This window comes from Felis catus, chromosome C2, assembly GCF_018350175.1.
Source record: "Felis catus isolate Fca126 chromosome C2, F.catus_Fca126_mat1.0, whole genome shotgun sequence".
Taxonomy (NCBI): domain Eukaryota; kingdom Metazoa; phylum Chordata; class Mammalia; order Carnivora; family Felidae; genus Felis; species Felis catus.
Genome location: NC_058376.1, coordinates 124742137 through 124756149, shown reverse-complemented (window position 1 = coordinate 124756149; position 14013 = coordinate 124742137). Strand labels below are relative to the sequence as shown.

General features: G+C 35.4%; 1 protein-coding gene across 3 annotated transcripts in view; it reads left to right on the top strand.

Moving 5' to 3' along the window:
• The window catches only part of ARMC8 (armadillo repeat containing 8), a 107408-nt gene that overhangs the window by 55315 nt on the left and 38080 nt on the right, over positions 1 to 14013 (top strand). For all 3 annotated transcript variants that reach the window (XM_019810661.3, XM_019810660.3, XM_003992063.6), the window contains 2 exons: positions 1837 to 2037; positions 4665 to 4760. In XM_019810661.3, the coding sequence (XP_019666220.1) occupies positions 1837 to 2037; positions 4665 to 4760 (297 nt within the window). The remainder of the gene's footprint in view (positions 1 to 1836; positions 2038 to 4664; positions 4761 to 14013) is intronic.

Sequence of the window (14013 nt, the reverse complement as noted above, 5' to 3'; positions counted from 1 at the left end):
AGATTTTTTATCACCTTCATAGCAGATTATCAAAAGACATAATGAGAAAGAAAAGTAAATAACACATGAAAACCATCAACATCATTGTGACATGTCCAAAGCAACTAGAACTCAGAAAAACCCACATAAGAGACTGTCCCTAAAAGTTCTAAGACCTCGAGTCTCATTTCAGCACTCCTACCACCGACTGGCTTGGGTAACCCTGGACACATCCCTTATTCTTTTGGTGACTCATGAAAATGGAAGCAATAATTTTTGTTCGTCTATTCCACAGGGTTATTTTGAAGATAACAGTATGTTAAATATGTTAAATGTTTTATTAGCCACAAAGAACAATGTAAATAAAATATCATTTTATGAATACGAGATCTCTCATTTTCAGTGTGCAAAATGAACCCAAGGATTAAAGAGCATTAAGACTAATGTTTGTTTAGACTTTGGTGAAGCAACTCAATTATTTTAATGAGATCTGAGGACCCCCTAACTAAGCAACACTGTGTAAAATTCTAAGGGCTTTCATGCAAGTAACCTTGGTTTATTTATTCAAATGCTTTACCCCTCTGTTTCCTCCATATTGGTAAACTAGGTTAATAGCATCTTCTTTGTGTAGTATTTGTGAGTGGTTAATTCAATAATCTGTGAATTTATGAATTGATAAATGTTAGTAATTGTTCAAAAGAAAATAAGAATAAGGCTTTCCTCTTGGAAGCCTGGGGTTGTATTATAAAGCACACAGTAGCCTGATAGGAAATCAATAGTGAACAATAAAGTGCTACACTCTATGATAAAGATACAGTAGAAATTTAGGAAGGAGCAAAGCACAGTTGAGTTGACTACGATAATGGAGGAAAGCTTCCTATAATTAGAGCATTTCAGTTTCCACTTCAACTTTATTCTTTAAAGTGGGTTCATCAGCCTTAGAAATAGTAAATAGGGGCACGTGGGTGGCTCAGTCAGTTGAGCGTCCGACTTCAGATCGGGTCGTGATCTCATAGTTTGTGTGTTCGAGCTCCCCATCAGGCTTGCTGCTGTCTGTGCAGAGCCCACTTCCGGATCCTCTATCCCTCCCCTGCTCATGTTCAAAATTTAAAAAAGAAGAAGAAATAATAAATACATGGGATTTTTTTTTTCTTATCAAGGACCTAATGTAGATAAATTACCAAGACCAGCACTAAGATTTTTGAAGGACCTCAGGTAAAATTGGACTAGTAGATACAGTCATTTTAGGGAGTTACTTGGAAAACCTAGGAACTGTGATGGATGCATTTTACTCACTTAAAGGAAAACTCACGAAATCTGAGTAATGGTAAGATCACTGAATTTTTAAAGTTGTATTTTGATTTTGCAACTGTAGGTATTGATCCCCAAATAAAAAATAAAAGCCATCCCATCCATATTATTTGCTAAGGAAAAGATAGCATACTTTTTCTAAGGCAAAGTTGTTCCTGATTAAACTGCTCGATGTCTTTTAAGTAAATAAATACATAGGTGGAACAGAAACATCACACATGATTTATTAGAGATTCTTAAATGTCTTTTGTAGATTGTACAATAAAGTTTCAATTTTATCCATCACAAAGGCCTGATGGGAGTTTGTATTAATGCACTTCTGTTGTATGATTAGATTGGGTATGCCAGAGCAAATGATTAATATACACTGAACTTTGTTTTTACATTCCAAAAAAAACCTTTTTATTCTGTGAAAGTACTTATTCAAACATTTGATAACAAACCTGACTGCCACTAAAAACCGTTGAGTTGATTCACTTATTTTATGCTCTCCATCAAGCTTTTGCCTTTACCACAAAGCCAATAATTAATTTCACTACCTTCCAGACACTGCCTTGTTTGGTTCGAATGTGCAGTAAGGAGAGATTACTAGAGGAGAGAGTTGAAGGAGCTGAGACACTCGCCTATCTGATTGAACCAGATGTTGAGCTACAGAGAATCGCTAGCATAACTGATCACCTCATTGCCATGCTTGCTGATTATTTCAAGTATCCCAGCTCAGTGAGTGCCATCACTGATATTAAAAGGGTATGTTCTGTTTTCCTTTACAGCAGCTCAAGCCAAGGGATTTTTTAAAAGGTTTTCTTACTGCTCACAACTTTGAACCAATTGATAATTACAGTTCAGAGCCCTTTTAAATAAAGGAATCTTCCTTTAAATGAAGGAATCTTTGATAACAAAGATGATGTTTTATGGGTTTTTGAATCCAGTCTATTTCATGTAATTACCAGAAATTTTTTTACTAAGCAGGAAATCAGGAAGGAAGAAAATTATGTCCCTAATTCCCAACTAAAACCCAAGAATAATGGTGTATCTAAGCTGGGTGTTGACATTACAGCAACATCATCTAATCCTGTTTAAGTTCCCAGAATCATCTATGTTGCTGTATTCTCATTCTTTAGGTCAAGGGTGTTCTTCTGTGACAGGTGACTGAGTGGCCTTATTTTACTCTCTGCCATTGTCTTTCTCTTTCACTGTCTAACTTTTGTCATCTTCTCTTTCCTTGCTTCAGTGTTATATTGTGTTTTGGTCCTGCTAGTGTCAGCTAAAGTACTATTTAACCTCGAGTTTGAGACCATAAAGAACCAAACTGTGCTTTTCTCAAACTTTTTCACAAACCGTAAGTTCCTTAGAATAGCTAGATAGGTCTTTTGACTTTGTTCTTCTCAGCCTGTTTGTCATATCCATTTCTCTAAGCATAGGAGAACAATATTCAATTAGAGAAAGTTTGTTTTTTTGTTTTTTTGGTTTTTTTTAGGAGATCATGGTAGAAAAAGCATTGATTGTCTCCTAATTAGTAACCAGTACTGTTTCATGAATGTGACTGTATTTTTGATGCCAGTGGTCCCAATGGTAAATTTTTAAAAACTTTCCTCTTGACCTTTCTCATGCCCCTGAGTTTCCCAAAACTTCATTTGGCAGGCAACTGTTTATTTGGCATTTAACATTGAAAATAAAATGAACTCTTAAGGGTTTATGTTTTCTCTGTCTCAGAAAGGGCCCAAAGTAACCTTCACTGTTACTGGTATTAGTCGTGTACACTATGTATTAAAGTTAGTGCCTGCTCTTCCTTTAGTGGTATTGTTTTTGCAGCACAGGTAATGGGTTACATTGAACCAGCTACCTTGTTTGTTTTCCCTTGTGGACTTCCTCACGCTGACACAGTATTTCACTGGTATAAAGATACATGAGCAAGTCCTAACTATGGCCTCATGAACACCCTCAGTTGACTGTCCAGACAAGGCAAACGGGATACTCTGATGGACAGAAGAGTGAGGAAACATAGTTACAAGAACTTGTGGCCTATATATGTGTAAATCATTTAACTGGTATAGAGAAGATTATTCCTCTGTTTTTGATGATGGATTATACAGTGGTTTCTGACCATAAAAATACACTAGACCCATAGTTGGAAATTCTTGCATGTTAATAAGTGCATGATTTTCATGGTATATGTTAATCCAAGTCAATATTCTAACTATATGTTATGACTAGAAAGTACTTACGACTTCAGATATTTCAGAACTTATACATCAAAATGAGTGTTGTACATTGAGGAGTTCCTCCCATAATCCATCAGTGCCTGCTTTGATCAAAATATTTTTAGAACTACTGTTGTTACTCTAAATGATGTTACCCAGCTGGATTTATTTCCCCATCTTCACACACCACAGTCAGTAACAATTAACTTAAAACTCTTACTTGATGAAGATATATCATTGTTAGGGTTTTGTAGCTAATATGCCACTTAGCTCTTCAGGAAGTTTCAAAGAAGGGTCTTAGAATGTTATAAATAACACATCATTGCATAAAGGTGAACCTTTCAAAGGCAACTCATTTGGAGTGGTAGTCATTTGGGTGAATTAGTTATAAAATTATGTACATTATTGATAAGCTTTATATACTTACCGATTTGTAGTCATTTAAAGTGTTGTGAGAACATGCTTCTATTTCACATCTGTGGTGGTTTAGTGACAAAACAGGTGTATGGAAGAATTGATCATTTAAAAACTTTATATGTGTAAAGTTAGCATTAATTGTTTTCATACCAGTAAGTAATTTTAATAAATGTATCAAAAAAGCCTCCGAATATAAATCTCAGGTAATTGTAATAGATACATAGCAATCATTACCTTGGTGTATTGTTTATTAAGGATTTTCGCAAAAGTTTCCCTCTTTTCTAAAATCTTAGTAAATACTGAAATCGGGCCAGCGCTGTTCTTCATGTTTAAGAAAACCTTCTAAAAGTACTGTAGCAGCACTCAAGTTTTACCAGCTGTATTCTGAGGCTAGAAAGGCCTGAATGTGCCTTGTTCTTGAGGGCATTTCAAAGAGCTGGTGTGAGCAAGCATCAGTGCCACTAAAACTCCTCTCTAGGAACGCTGTTTAGGGGTCAGAGTTTCACAAAGGTCTTTCATATACCATTCCAGTGTCAAACGTTGTGGTGTCCACTTTTAGACAGAAGCAGACTGCATGCATTCTAGGTCATATTGGCACAAATACAGGAGTGGCTCAGAACCCCAAAATAACCAGGAATTCAGTGATAGCACTAATATCTTACTAGTGGTTAAAATTTTTTTCCAACTCAGATAGCTTTATTGAAAATTAAATATGTAGACTGAGTTGCAATATACCTTTTGTTTCCCCGTCCATAGCTTGATCATGACTTAAAACACGCTCATGAACTCCGCCAGGCTGCATTCAAGCTCTATGCCTCTCTAGGAGCAAACGATGAAGACATCCGGAAGAAGGTGAGTCTGGGAGAGGGGCGTCCCCCAGTCCTGACAGCCAGCAGGCAGGGAGTGACGTCAGCCTGAAAGTCGTGGTGAAGAGCACTAACAGTGACTGTTTGAATATAATAAAGCAGAGTGACTAAAGGCATAATTGAAGAATGAATGGGACCCGGATTTGGGGGGTTGTTTGTTTTTAGAACATAGAGTGGCATGGCCGTGCTGGAATGACAAATAACTGGCGTGCTTTTTTCTGTCATTAATATGAATTATTATGTTGCACATTTTTGCATGTGTTGATAAAAATCAATTCTAGCACTGTGAAGCTTCAGACACCTTGAAAGATCTAACACTAGAATTGTAAATGTTATTTATGGAAATACTTCCCAATGCCATTGAGAAATTCAAATCCTTATTGTATATTGTTCTTTGATATGTGGCTTAGTTATGTTTTGATTTTTTTTTGCTACTGTGCAAGTTTGATGTGAATAAAATCTTTGTGGAATAATGATTTTATGTTTAGTGAGTGGTCATCTGAATTTTCCAGTTCCCCAAAAATGTTTCACTGATATAGCACCTTATGTTACTATAGTCTAGTCTAACACTGAACTCCTGTTCTTCATGAGACTAGTTATAGGCAGGGACTAAAGTGTAGTAGTAAGCTCTGACCTGGCTGCCTCCACAAACTAAAAGGCTGGAGCTTCCCATTCAAAAAAAATGTAAGATAAATTTTACACATGGCTTTTAGGAACATCAGTAAATTAATCCACATGTTCTGTCTTGAAGAATTATAGCCGAAAGAGCAAATTGAGCATTGTTTACTGAACATGGCAGTTCACTAAATCTCCCATCTGTAGCCCTGTGAGAAAAAGCGAAAAGTATTGGGAATTTACTGTGATTCAGAGAAGTACTTTGGGCTTGTAGAACGAGAAGTATGGAATAACTGTAGGTTTATTGAAATAAATTGAAAAGGAACCATTGCCGAAAAAAATTGAAATAATAGATATGTGAGTAGCTTTGATTTAAAAATCAGTGCAAAAAACACAACTAACCTGAATGTTTTCCATGTACTTCAATTTAGTTAACAAGATGTTTTTGACTTGAAGTGTTTTAGTAAATATCTATGAAAATCCCTTTTGACACTTCTACGCTTTCATTCGTCATCTGTTACTTCAAGGCAAATATGCTAATGATCTGATATTCCCTGTATCTAAGCATGATTTATGAATGTTGATGCTGATATGTTTCATTCAGTTTAGGTACATGATATATTGCAAGGGAAGAGGCTTTTATAGCAACTCATATAGATAAAACATTTTTTAAAAATTGACATTGACTGTATAACTTAAATACGTAATGATTTGTTTGGGGATGGTTATTAGGCCCATTGGAAAGAGAAGTATTTTGCCTATTCTTTTAGCTCAAGAAGGCTGTGCCATGGACTGAAAGGGAGATAGATAGATGGACCATAATGGGGGAAAGTAGGATGTCCATTTGTACTTCTTTGTACTTTTTTGTTAATAAACTACTGTTTTGGAATTAATGACTTAATTTGTGATATCATGTTCTATAGAAATACTTGGAATACAATAGTCTGATTAGTAGTCTATTAAAGCTTGTATTCATAATGTGTATAATTTCCTGGCAAGGCTAAATCTTGATAATTTCTGTAGAAAGATGACAAATAAAGAATAAGTTATAATTATTATAATTTTTTTGTGTGATAAAGAAAAGATACTGTGACATTCTTATGTGATGGGGATTATAGAGTTTTTAGGAAGATATTTAATCCTGGGAAATTAAGTGTTGGAATAATTTACAGTTTATAGCAACTACTGAAGAGAGAAATTGTCAAATGGAAAATATATAATTTGTGATAAAAATCTGCATGAAAATGGTTCTTAGGAGTGGAGAATCCTTATTTTCAGTGTATAAAAATTGGTAAATGATAACTCTTCCTTTGAATGCATTTATTTCTATCCCTTTTTTTTGTTGAAATAATTATCTGAGTAGATTTTTATTTGCTTTCTTCATGAAATAGTTATTTACCTTTTACACTTATGCCTTATAAACTTTGTATCCTTTTTTTGTGTAGATTCTTGAAGTACAATGTTTATTATTGTTTTATCTTTTAATGCAATATTTTTGCTTGCCAAGGTGGAATTTCAGTTACTGAGTTAATTGAGTACAGAATCTGTGAAAGAAATTTCGAGGACTGTAGCCCTGTTCTCCCCACTCCTCCAAACAAAAGCAACAAAAAGACTGTTTTAGGATAAAAATATGAAGTGTTAATTGGGTATGCCTTTTAAATTAAAAATAGGAATTTAATTCAATAAATACAGAAAATAACCTATATCCCATTGCCATATAACGGCCAGTTAAAGAAATGAGGTGGAATGAAGAAGAGAAAAAACTAGAGCAAAGAGGTAGAGACAGTGAGAGGTATACATAGCAATAAAGGAGAAAGATACAGGCCTTCTTGCTTTGTAGAGTTAGTCTATCTTATTGCTTCTAAAGACTTCTAAAGGCCTGCTTTTCTGTTTCTCGATCCTTCTTTCCGAGGTAGGCCAAATTAAGCTAAAGACTGAATATGACCTACAGGTTAGAAATTTACCACTTCAGCTTGGGAGCAATATTGGTGGATTTCCATTAAAAGAAATCAACTGTATGATAGTCTTTGGAACCTAATACGCACTCAATAAGTATTTGCTGAATAAATATAGAAATGAAAATACAGAAACCATAGACAGAGTGGCATTTCCTTTAATATGCTTGGATCTTTCTGTATCCTTCTGTTCAGAGCAAAGTTGGTATTCTGATTCCTGGCTCTGCGTTCATTATCACTCTGTGGCATACTGAAGTTTACTGTTTTCCCAGTGTCCTGTTAGAAAGTTAAGGAGGGTGGAAAAGTTCTGCTGGTGAGAGTGGAAAACATTACTTACTGTTGGCTGTAATATGAAGAGGGAGAAGCCCCAAGAAAAGATGAAGGACCACTGAGCATGACAACAGATGAGGCCTGGCCATAATGAACTTAGAATTGTAATTCAAGGATTTTGGTCAGAGAAAGCAAGGGCAGAGGCAGCAATTGAGAGCTCAGTGGAAGAAGGGTCCAGAGCACATTAGCAGGAAGTGTACTGACAGCAGGGCCAGGTAAAGATTAGCTGTAATCTCTGCCATGGACAGACAAAATCTAGTCTCTAATGACAGCCTTTACTGCATATTAATGCTAAGAAGCATATGTTCATTTAATGGGACAGTAAAAAGGGAAGAAGATACCTAACATGATTTTAGGTATTGGCATCCCCAGTCAAAACTCCAGTCAGCAGTTAAGTCATGCAGAGGCAGTGCTGGCAGACAGTCCTGTAATTATGAAGCCAAATCCTTTATAATAAAAAATTGCTCTTAAGAAGACTCTCACTTGATTCATACCTACTGATCATCAGTTAGTTTTGAAATTTAAAAGGATTGTCTCACTTTGACTCTCTTCAAGGAACTAGAGGAATTTATCATAAACAAGGTGTAAATTGAGGAAAATAAGTAGTAAATATAAATTCAAGGAAATTAATAAACTTAATAAGATATGGTTTTTATTTTTGATAAAAATAAGACACATTACAAATGTTAAATGCAGTACTTATTGTAGCCTTTGCTCCTTTAAGGTATCTGACTAAGGGAGCTTTTCAGAAAGTTTTCCTCTTGGATTTTGAGTACTTCTATCTTAGTTGCAGATCCCTTTTGAGGAACTAGAATGTAAGCTCCATGAGGGCAGGGATTTTTTTTATGTTTTGCTCATCACCATATTCCCAGCATCTACAACACTGTCAGGTGCGTAGTTTGTACTTAATAAATACTTGAAGAAGGAATGGATGACAAAAAAAATGGACAGATGGATGAGTAAACCATATTGCAAAATTGCATCATTAAGCACCCTTAATCCAATTATATATGGCCTCTCTGCATTAAGAATTTTCATAGCTATATTAGCAGTTACACAGGTATATGAACAGATGAGCTTTAAAATACAGGAAATCTATATCTGATCATATAGGCAAGGAGTTTCACTATACTTAGCACAGAGAAAATGCAAGAAATTCCCATTTTTTAATAGGCAGACAATCCCAAGGGTGTATCTTCTCGTTTTGACATAGATCAAAGAGAACATGTTTATGGTGTAGTAGTTTAATTTTGAAATAATTTTCACCATTATTTCTTAGGGGTTTTTTTGTGTCTACATGTATGAGTTTAAAAAATGTATAGCATTCACAAGTATGAATCTGGACCAGTGTTATACATCTGTGTAAAATATCTCCCCTATTAATGAATGTCAGAGTTTTAATTCTTTCTGGATTGATTGAGCTGCCTACATTGTATAAACATTACCCAATGGGTGGAGGGAAGGGGAAAGCAGATGTGAGGTTAACAGCAGTAAGACATAGCCTTAAAGCTCAGCATTTATAATAAAACCTCAGTACGTCAGAGAAAAGTAAGAAATGGCTAGTAAGAATTTTCTAGGGGATGAAAGAATTATTGGGAACCAATTAAAATGCACATGGTGATATCAATATAACTATCTTGGAATCGATTTGGCAATTAATATTTTTATTATTTTTAATTTCTTCTACATGCCTTTTATATTCTCAAGAATTGAAAACATGAAATCTTAAGTTTTTGTTCCTTGTGGGGGGAAAAAAAAATCCTCTAGTCACAGATGTTTGTATGTTGCATGTGAAGAACGTAGCCAAGGGTGAGATGTTTTTTCTTTTTAAACTGAACAGTGGAGTTTTTTTGTTTTTTTGAAAAGGCAGAGAAAAATAAGAAAAGGAAAACAAAAAATTTCTCTCTACCCTCGTTTTCCTAGCAAAGGAAGTTGTATCTGCAGGGTCATTGTGGGGATGATATCTAATGTATTTAAAATATTTAGCATGGTGCCTGTAGGTGCTCAATAAATGGAAGCGTTTGTTAGAATATCTTAAATGATTTCATTGGAAGATTAAAAATAAACATTTCCAAGTGTATTAGAAAAGCTGAACAGCATTGGGGCATAAATTTTTAAGAGTTTACAATGAAGGTAGTGATTTTATGCTGTAAATTTCCAAAACTTACTCATTCTAGTAAAAAGAATATATTTCAGAAGCATAAGCCTTTTCTTTAGTTGTAATGATGTCTTTTTACTCTTAGATTTTAAAATACTGGTTTTTAAAACTTTTTTTTGGTATAGCTGTAGCATGTTCTCCAAAGCACCAAATATAATTTGTTTCTTGGAGTTAAATAGTATGTTACAATATAAATCAATAATGGGTCAAAATCATAGGTAATAGATGTCTTGAGAAGAGTAAAGAGGCCAAATTCTACCTAACTTTGGTTATCTAAGTATTACTGTTCATGGTTGCCTTAGATGTCATTTCACCAAAGGGTCATCATTTGTATAAAATCCTAACCCAAATACAAATGTTCAAATTTTGAACAAATGTAAATTCTTCTGTAATTTTAAAGTTACAAGATTTTAAAGCATATTTATAAATAGAGGTCAGTTTTTCTTAGTATCTTTCTGCTGTGAAAAACTTGCCTGAGCATTTCACTTTTGAATATTTTTATCATCTATTGTAGCTTGATTTTATTGCTAGTTTGTCTTCTGGGTAACAGTATGATTATACCATGAATTTATATTTTTAAATATTTTTTGCAAAGTTGAGTAATTTTAAATGGTCATTTAAAAGGCACAGTGTCAAATTTCTGTATTTGCCTCTGCCATGAAATTGGGCAGATGCAAGGAATTATTTCTGAGCCTTAGCCTGCGTGTTGAAGCAAACGCCTTGAACATTTTGAAGGTTTTCGACGGTACCACAGAAGTAGCACTCTTCAGGACTTGGCTCTGCTATTGAATAATAAAATTCATGCAGAATTCAGAATTCCTTGACTTAATCTGTGGTTAAATTGTTAGTTATCTTCTTAAGGCTAATCTACCAAAGAATTTTAAACGAACTCTACAACATTCTTTCATGATGGTAAGTATTTTTAAAGAGTTAACTGGGACAGTACACCAGGTTTTGCCACTTGCCCACATAATTGAGACCGTTGGCCTTCAGCATACTGAAAGAAGCAAACCTGGGAGTGATAATGCTATATACATAATAGAGGTATTTATAAAATGAAGTAATGAATTTTTATTTCAGAGTTTCATTAAATGGAGACATAAAATTGAGTGTTCTGTTATTAGTTGTGGTACTGTAGTTGCGTTAACCAATGAATTACAGTTCTTATTCTTAAAGTATGAACTACAAGTTGGTTATTTTGTTTACAGTCTTAACAATTAAGGCATATCTTATAAACCAAGAAATGCGTTAAAATATCTTCATTAGATCTGTAGAGCTCTAAAATTATTAACTTAGTTGGGTTTTCAGAACATTCTTCCTGGAAATGAATGAAATGTATGGGATGATACAATATTTGTGGAGTAGTAGACCTTAAGAAAGTCAAGTTTGTGGTAAGGAACCAGGACCATTGCTGCTACACTTTTCCCCAGAATTATAAATGCTAGTATAGGGCTTGGCAAACAATAGCCTGTAGGTACTTATTACCTATGTAATAATTCTGTAACCTGCCAGTTCAGAATGGTTTTTGCATTTTTATATGGTTGGTGGGGGGAAAAAATCAAAAGAAGAATATTTCCTGACATTTGAAAAGTCAAATTCAAATTTGTGTCCATAAAGGTTTTTTTTCTTTTTTTCAGTTTTATCGAAATATAATTGACAAAATATTCATAAAGTATTATTAGAATAAAACCATGTTGCTTTGTTTGTGTTGCCTATGGCTGTTTTCCACTACAGTGGCAGATTGAGTACTTAGTGACACAATCATTAAGGCCACAAAGCCTGAAATATCTGCTATCTGGCCCTTTACAGAAAAAATTGGCTCACCTTATGCTGGTAATGCATAGCTAAATATAAATGACCATAAACCGGTGTGGTGAAAAACTCTGATTCCCATTTGCCTCTTTGTAATGGACTAGATAGAAAGATGGGACCATACCAAAGCCACAGGAGGGGGGAGAGGTCAGTTGTCTAACTTCCTGCAAAAGAGGCATTATCAAGTGTTGATGATAGGATATTGTTACTGGATACTTTTCTACATGTTGATTCCCTTGTTTGAATGATTTTGGCATATAATGGACCCCAGACAAATTGGATAATAGTTATGTAGGAAATGTTATTAGATTCTGTATATTGGTTAGCAAAGTTGCCTGAGTAAGATTTTTCACCATCCCAAAGAGAAAGATAAAGATCCAGTTCATGTATTAAACAAACATCTATTCAGCCTTTACAACATATGAAGCATTATGTTACATAGTATGGGGGCATACAAAACTTATATAACTCAGATACTTATATCAAGTGATAACCTATTTAGGAAACCTAATTTAACATAACTGCTACCATTTATTGAGCATTTACTGTGTGTTAGACACTGTGCTAAGCATTGGCATGTTATCACCCTTAAACCTCCTACGACCCTGTGAGATAGCTGTTGCAGATTAGGAAATCAGCAATGTGACCAAGGCCACCTGGATTGTAAGTGATAGCACCTATATCCTATCCCAGTCTCTGACTCCAAAGCCCATGCTGTTAACGATAACTTTATTCATGTACAGTTAAATACCATTACTAGAGCCAAATTGTGGTATACAATGGCAAGAAAATTTACAGGAGAATGTGTGATAGTCTAAAATAGTTGAAAATGCTTTCAGTTGAGGGAACTTAATAGCTGGTATTAGCTGGTTAAAAACATCAGATTCAGAAAATGTGTCTTTTCTTTCACATAGTTTTTGGTACAAACTGTGTAGTGAGATGCTTTATTTCCATTTATTCATCTGGCTTTCTTTGTTTGTATTTTTGTTTTTTTGAAAGAGAGATAGTACAAGCAGGGGAGGGGCAGAGAGAGGGGGAGACAGAATCTCTAGTAGGCTCCAGGCTCTGAGTTACCAGTGCAGAGCCCAGTGCAGGGCTTGGACCCATGAACCGTGAGCTCATGACCTGAACCAAAGTCAGACACTTAAGTGACTGAGCCACCCAGGTGCCCCTAGGAGCTTACACTCTAAAGTAGTTAAGAAGATGAGACACTAATTGCTATGTAGTAATTCCAGTACCTTATGTGTGCAATAAAAAGCATTGTCTACATTGAAAGCCATTTTTATCATGATCAGTACAGCCAGATATGATTAAGATACAGCTGTAATTAAAATAGCTATTATGAATGAATCTGGAAGAGTCCATCTCTTATATAATAGTCCATCTCAAATAAGGGTTTATTTGTGGGGAAAAAAGTTTATTTGAAAGCAGCTTCACCTTCCCCTTGTAAAATATTAAAATCATTTTCAGAAGTTGTGACCCACAGAATGAAGGATCTTCCTATCTCTGTTCTACATCATTTGGAAATGTTTTTCTAAGGGCACTGTCTAGATGTGATCACATTGTAAACTAGCGTTCTAGAAAGGAAGCATCCAGAATTAATGTCAGACAGGTACTGTTTCAGCTTTTATTTTGTAGATAGCTTTCTTATAAAAACTTTTAAAAAATTTTTTTTTTCTCAACGTTTTTTATTTATTTTTGGGACAGAGAGAGACAGAGCATGAACGGGGGAGGGGCAGAGAGAGAGGGAGACACAGAATCAGAAACAGGCTCCAGGCTCCGAGCCATCCGCCCAGAGCCTGACGCGGGGCTCGAACTCACGGACCGCGAGATCGTGACCTGGCTGAAGTCGGACGCTTAACCGACTGCGCCACCCAGGCGCCCCTAAAAATTTTTTTTTAATGTTTGTTTATTTTGGAGACAATGTGAGAGAGTGCAAGCAGCAGAGGGGCAGACAGAGGGAGACACAATCTGAAGCAGGCTCCAGGCTCTGAGCTGTCAGCCCAGAGTCCGACACAGGGCTTGAACTCACTAACCGTGAGATCATGAGCTGAACCAAAGTCGGGACGCTTAACCGTCTGAGCCACTCAGGCGCCCCAAGATAGCTTTCTTATAGAACAGATTTAAACTTAAGGCAACTTGTATCTTCTTTTAATAGTTATCCGTTGTTAAGCTATAATGTTCGTAAGTAGAATATAAACTCCATAGAAGCATTACCTGGCAAATAGTAGATGCTATGCTTGTGTTTATTGAATAAATTGTGTATGTCTGGACATTAAAATTCAGCCAGCCAACCTATGGGATAATCAACACTGTTGCATGCATGGCTGTGTATATAGAGGAGTAGGGGCTGAGCAGAGCCATCGTTT